The 23,192-nt window shown below is 54.5% G+C and overlaps 2 protein-coding genes across 6 annotated transcripts in view; one reads left to right on the forward strand and one right to left on the reverse strand.

Annotated features, from left to right (window-relative positions):
• SMC1B (structural maintenance of chromosomes 1B) overlaps positions 1-3,666 on the reverse strand; it is a 75,722-nt gene extending 72,056 nt beyond the window's left edge. For 3 of the 4 annotated variants that reach the window (XM_027070468.2, XM_027070465.2, XM_027070462.2), the window contains exon 1: positions 3,503-3,666. In XM_027070468.2, the coding sequence (XP_026926269.1) occupies positions 3,503-3,611 (109 nt within the window). In that variant the 5' untranslated portion in view covers positions 3,612-3,666. Of the gene's footprint in view, positions 1-2,181; positions 2,348-3,502 lie in introns of those variants that run through there. The other variant, XM_027070463.2, reaches the window with a different exon arrangement.
• Positions 3,410-22,920, forward strand: RIBC2 (RIB43A domain with coiled-coils 2). Of its 2 annotated transcripts, XR_003424166.2 has the most exons (8): positions 3,410-4,053; positions 5,302-5,383; positions 8,754-9,098; positions 12,998-13,116; positions 16,287-16,514; positions 21,255-21,421; positions 22,372-22,630; positions 22,734-22,920. XR_003424166.2 is itself a non-coding variant. In XM_053199511.1 (7 exons), exons 1-7 carry the CDS (start codon positions 3,940-3,942, stop codon positions 22,810-22,812), a joined length of 1,134 nt encoding a protein of 377 aa, XP_053055486.1. In that variant the 5' UTR covers positions 3,415-3,939; the 3' UTR covers positions 22,813-22,920. The 2 variants fall into 2 exon arrangements, 1 of the variants encoding a protein (XP_053055486.1); XM_053199511.1 differs by lacking the exon at positions 22,372-22,630 and having other exon boundaries at positions 3,415-4,053.
• The last annotated feature ends 272 nt before the right edge of the window (positions 22,921-23,192 follow it).

Below are 23,192 nucleotides of genomic sequence, written 5' to 3' on the forward strand. Positions count from 1 at the left end.
GGAGAATGTGAAGAGCTCATGCGAAACTCAGCAATAAGTAAACCAGAAATTTTTGTTGTAGAGAGATTATATTAAAGGCAATGCTAAAAGAATCCATGACTGGCTTTCTATGGTTCCAAGCAAAGTCTCTGGGTTACCACAAATTCTCAAGAGGGAAGTGCAGCTTCCAGGGCACCGGGACAAGAGGAATTTGTGAAGGCATTTGCACAATAACCTTAAGGCTTGTTGTTAATCACAATATGTATTGTTGAATTAAGATAAGAGATAAGAATATTTTGAAACTTACAGTTTGGCACTGGTTTTAAAAAGTTCAAAACATCACTTCGACAGGATCTTGAGTGGTAATGGGCAAGTGTTTTAGGCTGACTGTAGTATAAGATTTCACGTAAACACACATTCAAAATATTACACTGTTGTAAGTACAAAACACAATTGAGCAACCCTTCACATAATCACCAGTTAAAAGGTGAAGAAAATCAACTGACGGTGGGTCTGGTAACCTGATACATGAGTGAAGGTTAGGGTAAGAACGTAAGGAATGTTTATAATAATTATCTTTTCAGTGTCTTTTTGACAACGGAATCAAGCGTGAATGAGGAAGTATATTACCCAGAAGATGCATGAAAATCCTCAGTTATGTGCATATTTCCAAGCTTGCCTATTCTTTCACATATACTAACTGCAAAGAAAACATTAAACAGTAGTTACCTTTGTAAAGCAACAGAAGTTTCACAACAGTTTCATAATAATTATACGTCAGGTTGGAGTGCCAGGAAAACACAAATTTCAGTTTCCTACTCAGGGTCTGTCAAATAAGTTAATTTATTCAGGCAAACATTATCCTTCAACCCAAGAATGGTTTCCGGGCTCAGAAAGGAAATCTGGACTGAGAGAGCCAAAAGAAGACTCGAGAGTTAGGAAAAATCTCAAAGTAACTATCATTTCAGGCCCTCCAGCAGCCGGGGTCATTACATCTCTTGTTTCTTATCACAGAGCAGTGGGGAGCCTGGTCAGGCCCGAACTCGAACTCAAGTCCAGGCTCTGCCCCTTACTGGGCAACCTTGCAGAGTCATCTGGCCCCTCTGAACCGGTTTCCTAAACCATAAAATGGGATAATACCCATTCATGAGGGTTAAACAGAAACAGGGGTGCCAGGAACTTGGTGAGACTCCATGCATGCCATTATTATCACACTATTCCTGTGTAGAAAGTTCCCTGAATCCAAAATGTTGTTCAGCCTCCTTAGAACCAATGATTTCCTTCAGATCTCACTCTCCGTCTTTGGATGAGGAAGGGAAGGGGCTGGCGAGAAGTGTAGAGAGTAAGACAGAGCCACTCACGTCAAGCAGGGGCCTGTGTCAACGACAGAGCAGCTCAGGGCACTGCAGCTGAGACCGGATATCGCCCAGACCAGCATCAGCCGGTGACACAGTCAGAAGTGATAACCAGCAGAAGGAAAGAGAGAGGACGGCAAAGGCCAGGCCTGATCAAACCCCTTTAAAAAGAGAGGATGTGGGGGACACCTGGGAGGCTGGGTCAGGTAAGCCTCTGACTCTTGATTTCTGCTCAGATTGTGATCTCACCATCAGGAGGGTAATAAGCCTTGTGGGGGCTCCAAGCTGAGCGTGGAGCCCGCTTAAGAGTCTCTCCCTCCCTCTCCCCCTGCCCTCCCCCATTGGGGCACGTGAGCCTGCACACTCTCTCCATCTCTCTCGCTCAATTAAGAAAAAAAAAAAAAAAAAGAGCGTGGGGGGGGCGCCTGGGTGGCTCAGTCGGTTGAGTCTCCGACTTCGGCTCAGGTCACGATCTCACGGTTCGTGGGTTCAAGCCCCGGGTCGGGCTCTGGGCTGATGGCTCAGAGCCTGGAGCCTGCTTCGGATTCTGGGTCTCCCTCTCTCTCTGCCCCTCCCCTGCTTACGCTCTGTCTCAAAACAAAAGTTTTTTTAAAAAAGAGGATTTCTGCAGCCAGGTGTCAGACTCCCCAGACACCGACCCCTCTATGTCTGACCACTTCCAAACGGCAGCTGGTGGAAGGCTCTGCAGGGTTGACCTCAGGAAAGAACAGAGGTCCTTCCCCGCTTGGACTTAGAAAGCGGGAAGTACTGAGCAGAGACCCTGACCGAGGCCTCCTCTCAACAGGGCGCTCAGACGGACTCCAGGATGGGCTGGTTAGCTTCCTACCTCCTGTCCATCTCGCTTTTTTGTGCCTTGTGCTTTGCGGGACGTGAAAGAAGCTAAGTTACACGGGTGGCGAAATGTCGCTGAGTCTGGAATCCCGAACCTGCTGTATGGTAACCTCGCTTTATGACTGAAATGAGCGGACGCTGTGGGAAAAGACACAACCCGCGTGTGCGCCGTCACAGCGCGCTGGTGACAAGAGGGAACGAGGAGGGCGGGAGAAGCCACCGCGAAGCGAAGCTCGAGGAGCCAGCGCAAAGGAGAGGAGGGGCCTGGACAAACCCGGGGTTGGTGTGCGGGAGGGGTCGTGGCGCAGCTGCAGAGGGCGCGGGGGCCAAGGGGTGGAGGGTCTGGGTCCGGACGCCAGGGGGCGGGGGCCGGCGGCAGAGAGCAAGCGGCAGGGGCTGGGAGTAGAGGGTCAGGCGACGGAGGGGTGGGGGCGGAGGGCAAGGGTGGGCACCCGGCGGCGGGGTCTGGGGGCACAGGGCAGGCGTGGGCGGAGGGCCGGGTGCTGGGGGTGGAGAGTGGGGGGTCTCAGCGGCGTTGGGCCGGGAGCGCAGGGTGGGAGTCTGCGCCCCGCGTGGTTGTTGGAGGGCCTGGGACTGGGGCGGAGGGGTCACGGTTCAGGAGGGGGAAGGGCCAAGAGCGCTGGGTGGGAGTTGGTGGGGGGGGGGGGGTTGGTGGCGGAGGACGAGGCCCTGGGCGGAAGGCACCTGGTGGCTGGGGGCACAGAGAGGGGGTGGCCCCCCTGGGGGCCCCCTGGGGGGGTTGGCGGAGGGCTGGGGGTGGAGGGCCAGGGGCTGGGGGCGACGGTGGGCACCCAGCGGCGGGGGTGGGCGCTCGGGAGGTTTGTGGAGGACTGGGGGTGGAGGGTGGGGGTCCCAGTCGGCGGGGGGGCCGGGAGCGCTGGGCGGGGGTCGGCGCCGGGGGGGGGGTTGGCGGAGGGCAGGGGGCACCGGGCGGGGGTGGAGGTCGGGTCGGGGTGGAGGACGAGAGCCAAGGTGGGCACCTGGCGGCGGGGGACGCAGGGCGGGGGTTGGCGCCCGCGGGGTTGGCGGAGGGCCGGGGCTGCGGGCGGGCACCTGGCGGCGGGGGCCGGGGGCACCGTGTGGGGGTGGGGGCGGGGGGCTGGGGGTGGAGGACGAGGGTGAAGGTGGGCACCCGGCGGCTGAGGGCGGGGGGTGGGCGCCCGGGGGGTTGGCGGAGGCCCACGGCCGTAACCCGCCCGCGTCCAGCCCGCTAGGCCGCCCTCACGTCACGTCCCCTCGGGCAAAATGGGTTCTGGGTGACCCGGGAGGGCAGAGGCGTTCAGGGTCCCAGTTACCGGAGCCGTTGGGGCCGATGATGCAGGTGAACCTCCTGAAGGGGCCGATGACCTGGCGCCCCCGCCACGACTTAAAGTTCTCCACGAGCAACACCTCCAAACGGCCCATGGCTGCGCCCTCCGCGCCTCAAGCGGCGTCCGCACACGCCGGCGGGAAAGCGCGGGAAGTGCTTGCGGCTTCTCGCGAGAGGAGAGCGAGACTCCGGCGAGCGCCGCGCGGTTCCCAAGCAACCGGGTTGTTTACGTTTCCGAGGAGAGCGGGGCTTGGAGAGGTCGCAGGAGTACTGCAAGCTTGCGGAGCCGGCTCGATTCGCACCCGCCCGGCCTCCTAGGGAGCCAGCCTGGCTTAGGCTGCAGCTTGTTTTATTTTGGTTGTCTTTCCTTTTTCATCTCGTTTGTCTTAAAAGCCCCTCAGGGTTTCTTCGCGATTTCCAGCCATGGAGATAGCGCAGCCCAGAGACCTGGAGCGGTACTTAAGCCTGGCCAAGAGGAGGCACGGGGAGCTGTGCCGGCAGAAACGGATCTTCAACGCCAGGAACAGGATCATCGGGGTGAGGCCCTCTACCCGGTGGGAATGGGGGGGTGGGGGCAGCGAGGGGCGGGCGGCGGAGACCAGGGATGAGCCCTTGCAGCGAAACTGCTGATCCAAGCACGGCCGCAAAGGGCACTGGCTCGTCGTGTTAACTGCCGAAGAGGGGGAAGACCTTCGCAGACACCTACCCTCTCACTTGCAGGACAGGCAAACTGAGTCCTGCAGCAGGGACGGAGCTTGCCTTCAGTGAGTGGCTAGTCAGAGACCGGAAGGCGGGTCTCGTTTCTCTGAACCGGATTTTCTGCACCACCAGGGGTTCCTTCCAGTCTATTCATTTGACACATGCCAGCGAGTTACTATTTTGTGGCACGCCTCAGCTGGGCACAGGAAATGAGGAATATGGCAATCCCTGCCTGACCTTGCAGAGTTCATGGCCCGATGGACTCTAGCATTAAAACGGTCACGTTAGCAAACCGTAAGAGACTCTTAAATACAGAAGACAGGGCCGCCTAGGTGGCTCGTCGGTTGAGCCTCGCACTTCGGCTCAGGTCATGATCTCACAGTTTGTGGGTTCGAGCCCCGCATTGGGCTCTGTGCTGACAGCTCAGAGCTTGGAGCCTGCTTCAGATTCTGTGTCTCCCTCGCTCTCTGCCCCTCCCCCACTCACGCTCTGTCTGTCTCTCTCTCTCTCAAAAATAAACACTAAAAAATTATAGATACAGAAAACAAACCGGAGGTTGGGGGGGGGGGGCGGAGCTGGGCTACATGGGTGATGAGCATTAAGGAGTGAGTGCACTTGGGATCCGCACTGGGTGTTGTATGTAAGTAATAAATTACTGGGTTCTATTCCTGAAACCAATACTGCACTGTATGTTAACTAACTTGAATTCACGTAAATAAATAAATAACATACTCTAAAAAAAATTAACTATATTACAAAAAACAAAAATGGTCCACTGCTCACAGCAGTGGAATCAGGGCTGTGAGGGAGGGGAGCATGGGGTGTCAGGGGTGCACAGACTGAGACTGGGAGAGGACATCAGTGCTTCCTAGAGGAGGAGTTGCCCTGTTCTGCAGATATCTATCAACTAAGAGAAAGGGAGAAGGAGGCTCTGGGGACAGGCTGAAAAGGTATGAAAAGAACTGATGTGTCCCTAAGACAACTAGTTAACAGTGGAACAAGGCTTAAAAAAAGATCAGTAGGATTGTTATCAACCGACTAAAACTATCTGGCTGTAACTCCGCTCCCTTTGTTTTCCATTTCCAGGGAGACACAGACGCCTGGGATGCTCAGGTTCATGACCAGAAGATAAAAGAAGCAACCGAAAAAGCTAGACATGAAACTTTTGGTGAGCATCTCTTGAAGCCTAGCTAGCAGTCTGGGGCTGTATAACTCCAGACTCCGGTCCTCATTGGCTTCAAAAGTGTAAAAGCTTGTCATTTTCACACTCTTCATCCTTTTAAAATTTCACCATTGTTTGTGCTCAGTTAACTTAATGTGCTGATTTTTTCTCTCTTGAAAGGAAAACAGCTATTGAATTCTATGGGGGGTGTAGGAAATGTATTGTGAGGGTAAATGTACATTGTTCTCGGGAACATAAACCCGAGAACATAACCCCGAGAACATAAAATTTTATGTTTATTTTTGAGAGAAAGAGAGAGTGTGCGCGAGCCGGGGGGACACAGAAAGAGACACACACACGCAGAATCCCAAGCAGGCTCCACTCTCTGAGCTGTCAGCACAGAGCCCGATGCGGGGCTGGAACTCACGAACTGTGAGATCATGACCTGAGCCGAAGTTCGGACGCTTAACCGACTGATGCGCCCAGGCGTCCCTGTTCTCAGTTTTCTTTAAAAACCGGACATGAAAACCCTTAAACACACACACCATTCTCTGCCAAAAAGTTTCAGACCTTCTCCTGGGGACAGCTGCTTGCACTAGAGGACACAGGGACACTCTTGGTTCACACTGGCTGTGGTGACTCAGAGCAAGATAAGATACTGTCGGAGCTCTGAGATAATTCCAAACAGGGGCGCCTGGGTGGCTCAGTAGGTTAAGTGTCTGATTCTTGATTTTGACTCAGGTCACGATCTCATGGTTCATGGGATAGAGCCCTGAGTGGGGCTCCTTGCTGAGTGTGGGGCCTGCTTAAGATTATCTCTCCCTCTCTGCCCCTGCCCCACCTGTGCGCGAGCTCTCTCTCTTACAAAATAATAAACATTTTTTTAAAAATTCCAAATAGAAGTCACTTTCCCACATCAGGTGCAACAAGTCCAGCTTATTTCTTCTTAAAGCACTATAAGGATTTTTTAAATAGGAAGAAGCAGGATGCAAAATTGTATATACCATGGGCTATCCATTAAATGTTAAAATATATAAAAAGAAATAAGCTTAGAAAAAGACAGAAAGGAAATAGACCAAAATGTCAGCAGTGGTGATGTTGGCATGGTGGAATACAAGGGAAATATATTTTTTTCTTTGTACCATTCTCTAGTTCCTAAGCAGTTTACCTTTGTCATGTTTAAAAATAATTCAAACCTGGGGCACTAGGTGGCTCAGTCGGTTAAGCATGGGACTTTTGATTTTGGCTCAGGTCATGATCTCACAGTTTGTGGGATCGAGCCCCACATTGGGCTCCTCACTGGGCGTGGGGCCTGCTTGAGATTCTCTCTCTCTCTCTCTCTCTCTCTCTCTCTCTCTCTCTCTTTCTCTCTCTCTCTCTCTCTCTCTCCCCCCCCGCCCTTTTCCCACTCGCACACTCTAAATAAATAAATAAATAAATAAATAAATAAATAAATAAACTTGAACAAAATAATTCTTACAAGATAAATAAAACTTACAACAGTGATAGGACAGACACATATGTACCCACTACCAGATTAAATGTTAACATTTTGCCAATTGGCTTTAGATCTCTTATTTTAAGAATGCTTTTTGAGAATTAAGTCCTATATATGTATGTGTGTATATATAGCTATATATATAAGTACTATAATGTATATATAAAAATGTGTGTTTATATGTAAATATATATAAACCCTACCTATGTAAATGTGTGTGTATAGTTATAGATGGATAGATAGAGCTCTCCCCCACCTCCCCTTCCCTCTTCCTCCCTCCTCACAGGGGTGCGACATTTCCATGCATGTTTCTTGTAATGCTGTACTATTTATGGACATATTCATGAGGATATAAAATTGTGTGCGTGTGTTTTAAAATTTTACACAAATTTTATGTGACATTTTGCATAAATACATGGAATGGATCCTTTTGCACCTTTGTGTCCGCAACGTATTTTTAAAATTAATCGTTGATCTACATACAGAGTGCTCACTTTAAGTATTTTGTGATATTTATATGAATTAACTGCAATTTTTTTATTCATTCCCCTATGGGCAGATTTTTTTCCAAACCCTGCTGCATGCCTATCCAGGCATTGTGTCCCTAGTGTATGCAGGTGAGAGATACCATAGAAGAGGAACTAATACGTATTGGGGTGTGCATGTTTTCAGGTTTATGGGATATTGGCAGGTTGCTTTCCAAAGTTACAAGTGCACCAAGTTACATTCCCACAAGCAGTGAATGAGAAATTTTGTTTCCTTACTGTCCTTACTAATGTTCTATTATATTCTATTATTAGCATTGTATATGCTATATAGCATTAGCATTGTATCTATTCTAATATATTCTATTATTAGCATTGTAAATATTTTGCCAACTTATTAGATGTTTCCCATCTTGTAAGGTCAACCATCTTTTCACAACTTCTTGATCATTTGGGTTTCTTTCTTTTTTAATTTCTTTTTAATGTTTATTTATTTTTGAGAGAGAGAGAGAGAAAGAGAGATCACCAATGGGGGGAGAGGGGCAGAGAGAGAGGGAGACACAGAATCCAAAGCAGGCTCCAGGCTGTGAGCTGCAGCACAGAGCCTGACGTAGGGCTTGAACCCACGAGTGGGGAGATCATGACCTGAGCCGATGTTGGTCGCCCAACTGACCCAGGCACCCCCATTCAGGTTTCTTTATAGTGATTTTCCTGTTCCTATTCTTGGCCCATTATTTTCTTTGGTTGTTTGGTTTTTTAAACTGATTTGTAGGTACTCTTTGTATATTCAGAATACTAATTTTGGGGCGCCTGGGTGGCTCAGTCAGTTAAGTGTCCAACTTCAGCTCAGATCATGATCTTGTGGTTTGTGAGTTCAAGCCCCGCGTTGAGCTCTGTGCTGACAGCTCGGAGCCTGGAGCCTTCTTCAGATTCTGTGTCTCCCTCTCTCTCTCTGCCCCTCCCCCACTTGCTCGCTCGCTTGCTCTCTCTCTCTCTTTCAAAAATAAACATTAGGGGCGCCTGGGTGGCTCAGTCAGTTAAGCGGCCGACTTCGGCTCAGGTCACGATCTCGCGGTCCGTGAGTTCGAGCCCCACGTCAGGCTCTGTGCTGACAGCTCACAGCCTGGAGCCTGTTTCAGATTCTGTGTCTCCCTCTCTCTGACCCTCCCCCCTTCATACTCTGTCTCTCTCTGTCTCAAAAATAAATAAACGTTAAAAAAATAAATAAATAAACATTAAAAAAATTTTTTTAAATATTAATTCTTTAATGGTTGTGTTAGCCTTTTGAAGGCTTATATTACCTTTAGGATCACTAGAAATTATTTTTTAAGGTGGATTCAAATTTATTTTTTCTCTGAACCTTAATCTTATGGGTATGCTGTGTCTCTTCTAGCTGCTGAAATGAGGCAAAATGACAAAATCACATGCATATTAGAAGGCCGAGAAAGGAGAGATAGGAAAAGCCTCTGTAAAGCCATCAATGACTTCCAGCAGACCTTCCAGAAGCCAGAAACTCGCCGTGAATTTGACCTATCTGACCCCCTAGCCCTTAGGAAAGATCTCCCAGCCAGGCAGTCGGATAACGATATTCGGAATACGGTATCGGGAATGCAGAAATTCATGGGAGAGGATTTAAACTTCCACGAGAGGAAGAAATTCCAGGAGGAACAAAACCGAGAATGGTCCTTACAACAGCAGCGGGAACGGGAGAGTGCCCGTGCCCACCAAAGATGTGCAGGTAATGAAGCCCAAAGGGACAAACCGGTCCCAATACTTTCTCCGACCAATCAAACCCGTGGGTTTCCCCCTGCTTTGTTTGGTGTTTCATGTCCTACCACTGTGCTGTGTTGGCCGCCGGGGAAAGAGCCTGTGTTCCAGGATGTAAACGTCTTCATTTCTGAGCTTGCAACTCTGTGCTCCCCCTGGGCTCCAGCCAGGTGCAGGTGCAAAACCCACCCTGCCCAAAGGAGGTGCCCAGTCTGCTGGGAAGACAGTGGGAAATACACAGGTCCAGTTGGGTCTTCTGGGGGCTGTGTTAGAAGTTCTCGCAGGGAACGGGGGGCGGGGGGGGGGGGCGGGGGGGTGAGGCCTAGGGCTCAGGGGTCACGTGTCCTCACCAGGACCCTCCAGGCCCAGGGAACCCCTCTGGCAAAGCCTCCAAGACCTGGAACAACCTCCATCCCTGAGGCAGTTGCGACAAGTCCAGTAAACTCTGCCTGCACTAAGGTGACCGGTGTTTTCTTTTTTTTGTTTTAAAAAAAAAATTTTTTTTTTGGTAATTTTTATTTATTTTTGAAAGAGTGCGAGTGGGGGAGGAACGGAGAGAGAGGGAGACACAGAACCTGAAAGGGGCTCCAGGCTCCCAACTGGCAGCAACAAAGCCTGACGCGGGGCTCAAGCTCACGAACGGCAAGATCATGACCTGAGCCGAAGGCGGACGCCTAACCGACGGAGCCACCCGGGCGCCCCAAGGTGACCGCCAAGCTTCCGCATCCAAGCTCTGTTTTCAGGCGGCTCCTTCATCCGCGGCCTGTGCCATAGCTGGTCATCTCTTCCTCCTGGAAATACTTCCTCCGCCAGCTTCCAGGACCCGCTCTCATCCCGGCTCCCCTCCCCTGGCCCCCTGGTTGGTTTCTCCTCCCCTTCCGAACCAACCTCCGGGTGTTGTTGCTTACCAGTGCCCTCTGCGCCCTGCCTGCCTCAACCACACTTGGTCTTGGCGCTCTCAACTAGTCTCGTGGGTTTAGATACCACCGATAGGCCATCTTTCCCCCAAACGTACCCTTCCAGCCTGGATTCTTCCCTGATTCTCAGCCCACACGTCCTGTCACCTCTGGACGTTTATCTGCTCTTGGGTGTCTAACGAACTTATCAGAGTCAACACAAGACACCCTGGCCTGCCCCCCCGTGAACCGCCACCCCCGTCAATGGGAACTCCATTGTTCCAGTTGCGCAAGCCCCAACCCCAAGGCGTCTTGACTCCTTCCTTTGCCTCAAATGCCATGTCCAGTCCAGCAGCAAATCACCCCAAATCACAACCGCCTCTCTCCACCTCCACTCTTACCCCTCTGGGCTAAGCTGTCAGCATCTCTCAGTGCGATTATTGCAATCGCCTGCAGGTGGTCTCCGTGCTTCTGCCCTTGGCCCTCTATAGTTGCTTCTCAACCCAGTGACCAGGATGATCCTGCTAAAAATTAAGCTAGATCTTTTGCGCACACCCTTCCAATAGCTTCTCATTTTACTCAGAATAAGCACCAGATTCATCTCAAGGACCGGGAAGGTTTTCGTAGTCTGGAATGATCCCCTACCACGCTGCCTTTCATTCCTTTCATCCTCGCCACACTGGCTTCCTCACTCAGAATGTTAAGTGTGTCAGGCTCACTTCTGCCTCAGGGCCTTTGCACCTACTGTTTCCTCTGCCTGGAAACATTTCCCCATATATCTGCATGGCTTGCCCCTTATCCTTCTTTGGGTCTTTGATGAAATGCCATCTTACCAGAGAGGTCTCTCCCCTGACCACTATTTTAAATTGCAACCCCATACCCTCCCCCATGCCCATACTCTGTCTCCCTTTCCTTGCTGTATTTTTCTGCAAAGCCCCATCACTGACATACTGTATGATTATTTATTTGTCATCCCTCTCCCCAGCATCCTATCCCAGGCTCGTTGAAGGCAGGAGATTTGCTCTGTCTTATTCACTGCTCTGTCTTTCATTCTTGGCACATAGATATCTGTTGAACAATGCATCCGTAGGGCTTTCAAGATCTCAGCCACCTCCCAGGCTCTCCACATGTCCATCTCTGGCTAAAAGACTTTGTCTCAGCCTTGGACTTAGTCCTTGAACTGCCCCCTGGACATCTCCCTGGACTTGGTCCTTGAACTGCCCCCTGGACATCTCCCCAGGCACTTCAGAATATCCTGGAGAGTAACCCTGAACTTCCCTCTGGCTCTGCTCCTCCCCCCGCCATCCTCCCCTCCATCAATGACACCTCCTTCCCTAGTCAAGTCACAAACCCAGGAGTCCTCCTTGAGCCACCCTTGTTCTCAGGCCATCCTCAATTCCCGTCCTTCCACCTCCTGCATGTATCTTGAATGGCCCGCTTCTCCCATCCCTGCTGTCACCACAGTGATACGAGTCACCACCTTTTTTTTTTTTTTTTTAATCACCTGGAGGGACCACACCAAGGGCTTTCTAATAGTCCTTCATGTTCTTTCTTGTCCTTTCTGGTCTCTTCTCAACATAGCAGTCAGAGTGCTGATTTTTAAACAATGTCACCCCTAGTCCCTCCATCCCAGCTTAAAACCCTCCAATGGCTTCCCTCTTACATCTGGAACAAAATGCAAAATCCTCTGTAGCCTACAGGGCCCTGCGTGCTGGGCCACTGCTCAGCCCCTGTGTCACCTTATGCCCCCTACCCCACTCACTGTGTTCCAGCCACTTGGCTTCCTTTCACTTCTGGGTGCCGACAGATCCTTGTTCATGTCAGACCCGTTGCACCTGCTCTCCACCCAGCTTCTTGTCCTTCCAGACCTCAGCTCCAAGGTCACTTCCTCCCAGAGAAGCACGCTTCCTCTCTTCCTCCCCATCCCCGTCTGCCTGAGCCAGGTATTCCCAGTGTGTCCCCTCCCAGGAGGACCCTTTCCCCCTACAGCACTCCCGCAGTGTGCATTCATAGATCTCTTTCGGGGTTCATCTGTTTGTGACCTGGCTCATTGCCCAGACAGTAAGTTCGCCAAAGGCAGGAAGAACCCTTTCTGTCTTGCCCGTCACTACACACTTTGTGCCCTGCAAAGGGCACAGTCCTGTGTGTACCTCCTCGTGGCGCTGTGTCAACTGAAAGGATGAATGAAGGAGGGGAAGACAGATGAAGCTCAAGTGGAACGGAGGCCCCTGCCTCACGGCTGGAGTTTGCTCTTGTGTTTGGACATCAGGAGGATGCCATGGGGCACAAACACCACGTGAAGGACCTTTGGATCGGTGGCTTTTTTTTGTTTGTTTGTTTAAAGTAACAACCCTGCAATGTAGGAGTTGTCCTGCTTCCCAGATGAGGGCTGGAGGCTCGGAAAGGTTGGGTAATAGTTCAGGTTTGCAGAGCTAGGGAGTGTCTGGGCTGGGATAGGAGCCTGCTCTTATCTGAGTCCAGATCTTTACCTTTTGTTGTTTGCATGTTCCACGTTAACCTCTTCTGATGCTGCTGCTGCTCATTGGCCTGGAAAAGTCCTAGTGTCACTGCATGAATATCTCCCCACTCTGACACCCCTCCTCTGCGGAGCCCCATCTGCTCCCCACAGCAGAGCTCCCTTGTCCTTGTAAGAAGATGGATGAGGGTCCCAGCCCAGGACCACAGCAGACATCACCAATTCCCAGCAGAATTTACCCATCCCTAGCAGACATCACCAATCGCCAGCAGACCTTACTGATCCCCGGTAGTGATGCTGACCCTTGGGGCCTGCACCCAAGAGCTCTACCTGAATCACCTCATCTAAGTGTCCCAGCAGCCTTGAGCATCCCCTCTCTCTGGGTGAGGGCAGGATAAGAAGAGACGCGTGGCTGGACACTCCACAGGGTGCTCTGCGCACCTGGGAAGGAGCTCTGGGCGGGCAAGCGAGGTGTGACTGCGTTTCGTTTCCTTTCAGAGGGCCTCTACTTCAAGACAAGGCTGCAGTTTGATGAAACGGCCAAGCATTTACAGAATCTGGAAAGTGCCACCAGAAAGGCGGTTTGTGCAGCTGTGAAAGAATTCAACAGGAACCAGGTAGCTCCCGGGACGCCCCAGTCTCCCCGTCCCAAGTCCCAAGCTCAGCCCTTCACCGACTCACACCACACCATCCACATGGTCCTCCTGGGGGCTGCCCTGGTACAGATTGAGTGCGCCCCCGCCCCTGCTCCTGAGCTTGGGAGCCTGGGGATGGGGGGGAGGGGGGCGCGGTGGGCTTGTCTAAACTCTGCAAACCTCAGATTCTTCTCTAACACTGAGGACAGTGACATCTACCTAAACGGCCATCCAGCACTGCTCTGGCATCCTGTCTTGGTCTCACTTCTTTGTCACCTCTCAGAGCTCATCCTCATCAAGACCAGGTCCTGGCACTCACTAAGGGCAACAATCATCATGTTGATGATCGGGGCTCCTGACACCTCCCTCCTCTCTAAACTCTGCGGGACCTCCTCCCAAACTCTCCACCTCCGGCCTTTTGCTCTGCCCGTTCCCTCACTGGCCTTGCTTCAAGCTCTCTAGTCCTCCAGTTAATCAGACCCCGGCTCCAGACTTCTTTACAAATGCAGTTCTACGTCCTGGGTGGGATGGGGGCCGCCCTGGATTCATTTATCCGGTGAACTGGTTGCCCAGAACTGTGGTCTGTGGAGTAGGGCAGGCGGGACGATGAGCTGGAGAGCAGGAAGGGATAGAACTCTGCTGCAGTGTTTTTGCAGCCTCGCCGTGTTTAACTCCCATGTGTGCATGTGTATTATGAAGCACTGTTCATGTGTGGTCTAATGGTGTCACGCTGTGAGATAAATATATTGGAACACAAGCTCAAAAATGTCCTGCTGGTGGGACATTTATGTAATCAAAACCTCCGGGAGAGGCGGGACCAGAGACCAGAGACCAGAGAGAATGTTGGTTTTCAGCGGGGCAGGGGATGGGGGTGGGGCGGGGACCGAGGAGGACAAACTGCCGGGGATGGGGGGAGACCAAGGGCAGACCGCGGCACCAGCCGGGAGACCGAAGGCCATCTTAGACATCCTGTGGTCCTTGCCTTGTGTGCAGACGATGCCCAAGAGGAGAGGTCACCTGCTCCAGGGCCCGCAGAGAATTCATGGTAGATGGGGCTTTTGTGTACTGTGTGCTGGGTACTCTGTGCCGTGAGCTGGGTGCTGTGTGCTGGGTACTGTGTGCTGTGAGCTGGGTGTTGTGTATTGGGTGCTGGGTGCTTGGTGCTGTGTGCTGTATACTCTGTGCTGTGAGCTGTGTGCCGTGTACTGTGTGCTGGGTGCTGTGTACTGGGTGCTGGATTCTGTGTACTGGGTGCTGTGAGCTGGGTGCTAGATTCTGTGTGCTGTGAGCTGGGTGCTGTGTACTGGGTGCTGGGTGCCGTGTGCTGGGTGCTTGGTGCTGGATGCTGCGTACTGTGTGCCGGGTGCTCTATGCCATGTACTGTGTGCTGCTGCGTACTGGGTGCCGGGTGCTGGGTGCCGGGCGCCGGGTGCTGTGCACTGCACTGTGGCCGCTCTTCCGGCCATTCATTTAGTCGCTCGCTCATTGGCTCAGCGGATCATTTAGCGAGCCCTCCCGCTGGGGGACCGCCCTTGGCCTTCTCGGAAACCGTGTCGCCGCACTCGCCGACGCTCTCACTCGGTAACCTCCGCGGCGAGCGCCTGCACCGCGCCAGCCCTCTCGGGGTCCCCCAGCTCCGCGCGTGCGCGCTGCCAGGCCTCGCCGCCAGGCCACGCCCCCCGCGCCCGGGGAAGCCGCCGTCGGCTTTTGCCGCTCTGCTCCTGAGTGGAAAACAGGCCGGAGCATCCAGGCGGAGGCCCAGGTAACCTTCCTCCGGAGCCACTTGCGGGCGGGCCGGTCCGGCTCCGCAGAGGAGGCCCGCACTGGAGCGTGTCCCCCTGGGAGGAGAGGGCTGCTCCTTTCCCCGGACACGTGCTGCGGTTCAGGGCCGGTGGCAGACGCCGGACCCCGACTGTGCAGGCGCCAGGCCGGGCTCTCGTCTGCCGCCTTGGGACGACCCGGCTCAGTGCCTCCGTTTTACCATCTGTAGAGTGGGGATAATGGCAGTACCCAGCAGTACCAGTCAGAGGGAGCCAAGCCTGCAGGTCGGCTGAGGGCTCTGCTCCTCGTCACCCTCACCCCGAAGCCCAGGGCCCCCAACCGCAGCAGCACAAGAGAAGGAACGTGTCCTGTCCCTCCCCCCACCCCCCCAACCCCGCCTCATCCTGCCACGACAGTCACCTCTGCTCACACTTCACGGGCCCGAGGAAGCCACGTGGCCACGAGCGCTCTAAGCAGGTGGGGAAGTACGGCTGCGCCACCTTGCAGGAGGAGCTCGGGAGACAGTTTGTGACCAGCGACAATGACTGTCACACGTGCTCGTGAGGTCGTCGTGGGATTAAACGAGTGAATACACGCAACGTGTTGGCCCGTTTAGCGCACTGTCCTCCAACTACCTTCCCCGGCCAGAGGGGTATGATTAGTCGATAAACAAACAACGAGTTGTTTAATTAATTAACTCAGTGCGTGAGTCCGGGCTCGTCCCACCGCAAAGCCTGTGCTGCCGTGACGCCGTCGAGCTGGCCTTTCGCGAGCGCGCGCGGCGTGCGGGCACCTTGCCCAGCGCCCTTGTTTGCTGCTAGAGAGAACGGGTAACACCGAGCCGAGAACCGGCTGCAGCCCAGAGAGGGGGCGTGACTTGCTCCGGTCACATGGCCAGGGCCCTGTCCCTCCACTCCTCACCCTCCCCGGATCAGGGATCTGACCCGGAATCTGTCTGTCCCCGGGGCCCGTGGCCCACGTGCATCGAGAGCATTTTCACCTTTGAGGGGTCGCCGCCGTTGTGAATCACTCTGGCGGGTATTCTCTGTGGCCTGCGGCCACCCAAGGGGACCAGGGCCACTGGGAGGGGCACGCAGCCCTGCCCTGGGGGAGATGGCGGCCTAACCTGGGGAGGCCGCTCCCCTCTTCGACAAATCAGTGCAGAGGGGGGCTCCCTCAGCCCAGCCCTCGTGCCCCCCATCACCCAGGCTGCCAGGGTCCAAGGGCCTCCCCACGCCTGTCTGCCGACTCTCCGCCCCCGCCCCACCTGTCCCAGGCGCACTTTACCATTGTCTTCCTTCAAGAGACCCCAGTGAGATGCGCCAGCCTTGCCTCAGTCCCCACGGGGTCACCCAGGGCACCTTCCTCACTGTCCGTCCTCCCCTGTGCAGGCCACCGAGTCAGTGGAAAGGAAGACTCGGGAGAAAAAACAAGAACAAGAAGACGACTTGGCCGAGATCTCCAACCTGCTGCGTGGGGACCTGCTCTCCGAGAACCCGCAGCAGGCAGCCAGCTCCTTCGGGCCCCACCGCGTGGTCCCCGACCGCTGGAAAGGCATGACCCGGGAGCAGCTGGAGCAGATCCGTCTGGTTCAGAAGCAGCAAATCCAGGAGAAGCTGGTACCTGCCCGCCCATCCCCCACCCCAGCCCCCAGCCGCAGACCTGTACACCCGCTGCCTTCCTGCAGCCGTCTAGTTCTCACCGCTGCTGTACTTGTCCCTAGAAGCAGCTCTCAAGGGGTTTACGTTTGGGGAGGTAGGGAGATATGTACTGGGGTGGAAGTAAGGCTGGGCCAAGGGGATGGAAGGTGCTGAGTTTGAGAAGGGTCCCCAGGGGACTGGGAAGTGACACTGGAACAAAGACCTGAAGGAGGGGAGGCAGCGCACCACGCGAGTATTGCAAATATTGCAAACATCGGAGGAAGGACCACCAGGGGATGAGCTGCAAGGACAAGGCATTGAGGCAGGAGTAGAGAAGAGCAGGGAGCCTGGTGGGCCGTGGAGGAATGAGGGGGGAGGGAGAGGAAGAGGTCTGGGAGGGGGAAGGTCAAGGTCCTGGCAGCCCATGGGGAAGAGCTTTTCTGTGATGGAGATGAGGAGCACTGGAGGGTTTTGAGAGGAGTGACACGTGTGGCAGGATCCCTCTTGCTGCTGTTTTGAGAAAAGGCTCTATTGGGGTGGGGGTGGGGGTGGGAGGAGAGGGCCTGTTACGGAGGCTGTTGCAGCGGTCAAGGTGAGAGATGATGCTGGCTGGTCCAGGGCCCTGGCAGCCAGGGTGCTGAGAAATGGTCAGATTCTGGATCTATTTTGAAAGTAGAGTGAGCAGGGTTGGTTGAAGGGTTGGGTGGGGCATATGAGACCCAGAGGAGTTAAGGATTACTCCAGGCCTTGTGGCCTGGGCAATGAGAAGGATGGAGTTGGCATTTACAGAGACAGGAAGAGGGCGAGAGGAGCAGGTTGATAGGGGAATGGAAGTCACAGGCGCAATTTTGGAAACGATGCGTGTGCAGTGTGCGTCACACATCTATATCTGTGAGGATTCCATGCCTGAGCATGGCAGAAAACCCTAACTAACAGCATCTTAAATAAAACAGAACTTTATCTCTGGCATATAGACATCACATGGCAACTCCAGGGTCCTTGACTAACATTCTGCCATCCTTGGCAACTGGCTCCCTCCTCCTAGTACAGGATGGCTGCTTGAGCCCCAGCCCTCACATGCATATTCCATCTAGCAGGAAAAGGAATGAGGAAGAACACTCTAAGGACATTTCTCAGAAGTTTCACAGGACACTTCCGCTTAAATTCCACTGGATAACACTTAGTCACAAGGTTGCCCCTAACTGGGAAATGTAGTGTTTATTTCAGGCGGCAAGGTAGCCGGCAATGGTTTTATTGAGGAAGACCGAAAAATGGCTACCGGGAGGCAAGTAACATTTTCTGCCACAACCTAAAGCCAGTAGGCAGTTGGATACATAGTCGGGAGTTCAGAACAAGGTCTGGAGACATAAGCATAGAGGCATGGCCACACAGAGAGTATTTAAAGCCGCGAACCTGGCTAAGGTCACGCAGGGAATGAGTGAAGACAGGGAGAAGGGGACTAAGGACTGAATTCATGGGACAACCCCCACCCCCACCTTCATTTATAGAGAGCGAGGGGGCTGAGAAGGAGCAGCCAAAGAGGGAGGAGGGACCCGGCAAGGGGAGCCCCCAGGTCAAACCCTGTGGCTGGGCTGCTGGCTGAACCCAGGATCCAGGGGGCAGTCGCCGGGGACTCTATCAGGAGCATCTTTGGAGGAGGCGTGGGGGACAGAAAGGTAACAGGCAGGAAGGAAGTGGAGACCCACCGATGCAGACACCGCTTTCAAAGTGTTTTGCTGAAAAAGGTGCAGAGAAATGGGGTGGTAGCTGGTGGGGACAGTCGTTTGCTTTTTCTGATTATGGAAATAACAGCATACTTGTTATGCCACGAGGGCGACGCAGTAGAGAGGGGGAAATTGATGTCAGAGGGGACTTGCTGGAGCCCGTGTCCCCAGCAGGAGAACAAGGCCCTGGGAGCACTAGTTGAAGCTTGGGGTGGGTGGGAACTCAGGCTGATCGTCCTTGGCCGTGGGGGTGGGCTTCACTTCTGGAACCCCTATTTTCTGGGGAAACAGGAAGGGAGGTCAGCAGCCGAGGGTGAGGGGGTCAGGTTGGGGGTTCGAGGACTGAGAATGGTCATTAGGAGAGCTGGAGAAGAATGGCCTAGGAGAAAGGGGAGGGATGGCCAGGCAGAGCCAGGGCTGGAGGTCATGCACTTGAAGTGTCCTCAGTGAGTGCAGTCAGATGACGTTCCCCGGCCACGCTTAGCTGTACAGACCTGCCCGGCATGTCTGACCCAAGTGAGAGTTTCGAGGGCACCGAGGGCATCTGCGCCAGGGGGTGTCAGCCGTGGACGCCGGGCCGAACAAGGAGGGAAATGAAGTCACAGGAGAGCCAGGACAGTAGAAAGCACGCGGTCAGTGGATGGCAGGTCCCGGGGTGGGGCGAGGACTCGAAAAACCGGGCTGCTGGAGAGAGGGTGGGAGAGGCAGATCAGAATGGTGGTGGACGGGACACTTGAGGGTGACACTAGGGAGGCTGACATCCTTGGTAATGACAAGGTGGGGGCAGATGTTCTCGAAGGGGGGGGGGGGTCTCTGGACCGGCAACATCGGCATTGCCTAGGAACTTGGGAGAAATGCAGATTCGCAGGCCCCACCCCAGACCTTCTGAACCAGAAATCCTGGGGCAGACCCACAGTCTGGAGCCAGGAAAGCCCCCCAGGGGTTCTTCTGATGCCCACTGGAGTTCGAGGATCACTGGTAGGCTGGGCCCAGGGGGTGACAGCTGATAGGCTGGCACTAGGTCTTTGGAGAGGAGGGGGGATCACGGAGAAGCCAGGAAGAAGGAAGTTCTCAGGCCTGCAAGGGTGGACGGGGCTGCCCCAGGGTCAGCAGATGACCACCCCAGGTGGGGTGCTGGCAGGTGCCAGGGTCAGTGTGAGCTTCTGAGCAGGCAGGTACTGGGGGAGGGGCAGCGGCCTGGCTCAGGAAAGGGGGAGCGGGTAGAAGAGCTCCCCTGCTGGCTCTCGTCCAGGTGCACAGGGTCAACGGTGTGGGAGGGAAAACAGCCCCTGCGTGAGAGGGGACAGCCGGGGGCAGGCAGGGAAGTAGCCCAAGGTGGGAAGAGCCCCGAGGTTGGCAGGGAATGTGGGTCGCCCTTGCCAGGCCTTGCTCTGTCCTTCACTCCTACAATTCAGCCCAACTGTCTGGCAAGGAGGGACGGCCACCTGTCCTGAGAGCAGCATTTTTATCTGATTTTCAATCTTCGTAGAAAATTAAGACCGAAAAGCGCAAAGGGGAAAAAAGCCTAGACCAGGCCTCACCGCTCAGAAATCCGCCTGCCCCCTTCCGCACCCCTGTATGCCCTCCGGAGCACTTCCCCCCTCTGCATGGAGACAGTTTGGAAAATTGAGGTCAAAGAATAGGTAGGCTGTCTGTCTCTTAGTCCAGGGCAAGCAGGTCCCCATGGCACTCCATATTCTTTTTTTTTTTCCCAAGTTTATTTATCTTGAGAGAGAGAGAAAGAGAGAGAAAGTGAGCGAGCAGGGGCAGAGAGGGGGAGAGAGAGAATCCCAAGCAGGCTCCGTACTGTAAACTCGGAGCCCAACTCCGGGCTCGAACCCACAAACCCTGAGATCACGACCTGAGCTGAAATCAAGAGTCAAACATTTAACCGACTGAGCCCTCCAGGGTGCTCCAGCATCCTGTATTCTTTAAAAAAATTTTTTAAACATTTATTCATTTTTGAGAGAGTGTGAGTAGGGGAGGGGCAGAGAGAGAGGGAGACACAGAATCCCAAGCAGGTTCCAGGCTCCCAGCTGTCAGCACAGAGCCCGACGCGGGGCTCGAACCCACGAACCGTGAGATCATGACCTGAGCTGAAGTCGGACGCTTAACCAACTGAGCCCCCCAGGCGCCCCAGCATCCTGTATTTCTTGACGAAAACACCTTGTGTTATGACTCAGGGCAGCTGTGAGTAGCCTCACTTTACAGGTGAGGAAACTGAGGCTCAGGCAGGCAAAATGACTTGCCCTGTAGGCGGCAGAACCGGGCACCAGCTTCCTCTCGGTCCTGGGTGGGGGGCCAGGCCCTCTGCCAGCCCGTCTGCACCCGGTGGCTGGCAGGCCCAGGTCGGGGGGGCGGGGGGGCACCGCTGAACACTCTACTTCTGCTCAGCGGGTGAGCAGAAGCCCCGCCCTAAAACCCACGGAAGGGAAGGAGGTGTGTTCATCTTCAGACCTGGTGTCACCTGCTTTTGCTTCCTTTTGCAGGAGAAGGCTGAGCTGACCAATAATTCAGACTCAGGACGGCCGGTAGAACGGCTCACGTTTCTGGGAGCGACCCCTTCCCTCCGCATTGATGGGTTTTCCTCTTCTAGGGCTCAGTGGTTTTTATAGAGGGGGCTGGAAGCCAATGAGGAGTTAGCTGAGATGCAGAAATTCACCCCCAAGGCCTTGAGCCCGCTGGCCTTGGGTGGGGCTGCCGCTTCAGTAGGTTCTGGAAGCCACCAGGTGATCCCCGTGTTCAGCAGTGCGCCCCACTGGCAGCGTCCGGGTAGGAGGCCGGGAGGCACGCAGGCCCTGCCCGCGGAGCCCTGGGCTGGCAGGTGGCGCTGGTCTCCTCTGATGCCCTGCATGATGTTGCTCACCTGCCTGCCCCCTCTCTGAGCCTCAGTTTCCCCATCTGTGAAATGAGAGGCCGATTCTCCCGGGCGATCCCCTGGATCTCTTCCTGGGGAGGGGGGGCGGTGGTGGTGAGTCGCCTCTCCCCCCTCCAGCGGCTTCGGGAAGAAGAGTGGCAGCGAGACAGGGACTGGGACCGGCAGAGGGTGCAGAGGGCTGGCTCCACCCTGCTCGTAGAGCGGCAGCAGAAACGCCAGCAGCGGGACCTACGCCGGGCACTGGACTGCGCCAACCTCAGCCTGGCCAAGGAGCAGCGCTCGCAGTGAGGGCCTGGGCCAAGGGGCAGGGGCAGGGGCAGGGGGAGGGGTGACGGCAGAGCAGGTGGGGCCGGCAGGGGGCACCAGAGCCGAGATCCCGCCGAGTCGTGGGGACGGTCGGGCAGGCAGCACGGGCCCACCTCCCCGAGTCTTTCCCACGCAAGGGCCCCAGGCCCCGGCCGTGTATCTCACCAAAGCCCCCTCGCAGCAGTGACTTGGGCTCGGGCACAGCCTCCTGGTAGAGAATTCAAGCAGAAGGGAGAGAGGGGCTGAAAGCTACAAGCCGGCCATTAAGTGCTTGGAAACCACTGGTGCCAGCACAGGCCAGGAGACCCTCCGTGGGAGGCGCGCATGTGGGCATAGCGCCCCCCAGCGGCTCAGACATGGGTGCGGGTCGTGGGGTACGCCCAGGGGGAGGGCTCTTGGGCCTGGGGGAGTCAGAAGGCTTTTCTGAGGAGGTTGCTTGGCATAGACATCGGGAGGTGGCGGGAGGCGGGGGGGGGGGGGGGGGGGGGGGGGGCGGGACCGTGCCAGCTGCTGCAGCTGCCAAGGGCAAGCTGGAGTCTCTTCCTCACACTGACAGACCCCACCCATAGTTCAGAGTGCCAGCGACAGAAAACGTCTAATGCAGATCCGTAGGTGAACTTGGTTAAAAAACAAAACAAAAAACACAGTATTGGGGCACCTGGGTGGCTCAGTCGGTTAAGCATCCGACTCTTAACTTCAGCTCAGGTCATGATCCCATAGTCATGAGATCGAGCCCTGGGTTGGGCTCTGTGCTGGGCATGAAGCCTGCTTAAGACTCTCTTCCTGTCCCTCTGCCCCTCACCACCCTCTCTGAAATCCCCCCAACCCCACCCCAAACCCCACATTACTTATTGCCTTAGTTATTTGTGTGTCCATCAAGCTCTTGGCTTGAACTCAGAAGAGACCCACCAGTATTTTCTCTAATCAGGTGTCTGTTCCCTGGCGGGTCCATTGCTGGCTGCTCACTTCCGCCGGGGGCCCCAGAGGAGCAGTAGAGATGATCCCACAGAATGGAATGAACAGATGTCTTTACAGCCACGTCCACAGAGATTTAATTCTAAGACCTCTGCAGACTATGCCGGTGCCAGTGCCCAGTGTAACCGCAGGGCGATGATAAAACACATCCCTCCCTCACCCTTGAGCTCCTCGGGCTGGAATGTATTCCGTATCCCGGGGCTAACACACGGGTAAAAAGTCTGTGGCCTTCTTCCTTACATATTAAAAAAAGATAGATTCCTTAGGAAACCAGGCATTTGCTGATTTTTTTTTTTCTCCTTGTTTTATTTTCAGGAAAAAATATATGGAAGAAGTCTGTACAAATCAACCCACTGAAGGTTATTTCACGCAATTTAATACAGGAAGTCGATAGTGAAAAAGACACGGTCCTTGTCTTCTGAATTGTTCATGCATAAAACGCAGCAGCCTTTTGAAGAGTCGCATTTATTACAAAGAAATACACCCCGTGTTTCAGGAGTGACTTTCGACTCCGCTTTTTCACGGCGGGCAAACCGTGTTAATCCCCTCCCCTGTGTGTGTACGAGGTTTCTGTTCAGCTCTGCCCCGAAAGTGTGTTCCTGGAGCAGCCGTGGGGGCCGTACAGGGAAGGCGTAGACGTGGCCCTGCCAGGACCATCCCAGAGAGAGTGGCATCCGAGGGGGCCTGTGTGTCACCGGCACCCCGGGTCCAGCTGCCGTGAAAGCTAACGGGAGCACTCACTACATGCAAGGCATTTAGAACAATTTGACCCTC

This window comes from Acinonyx jubatus, chromosome B4, assembly GCF_027475565.1.
Source record: "Acinonyx jubatus isolate Ajub_Pintada_27869175 chromosome B4, VMU_Ajub_asm_v1.0, whole genome shotgun sequence".
In the NCBI taxonomy this organism is placed as follows: Eukaryota; Metazoa; Chordata; class Mammalia; order Carnivora; family Felidae; genus Acinonyx; species Acinonyx jubatus.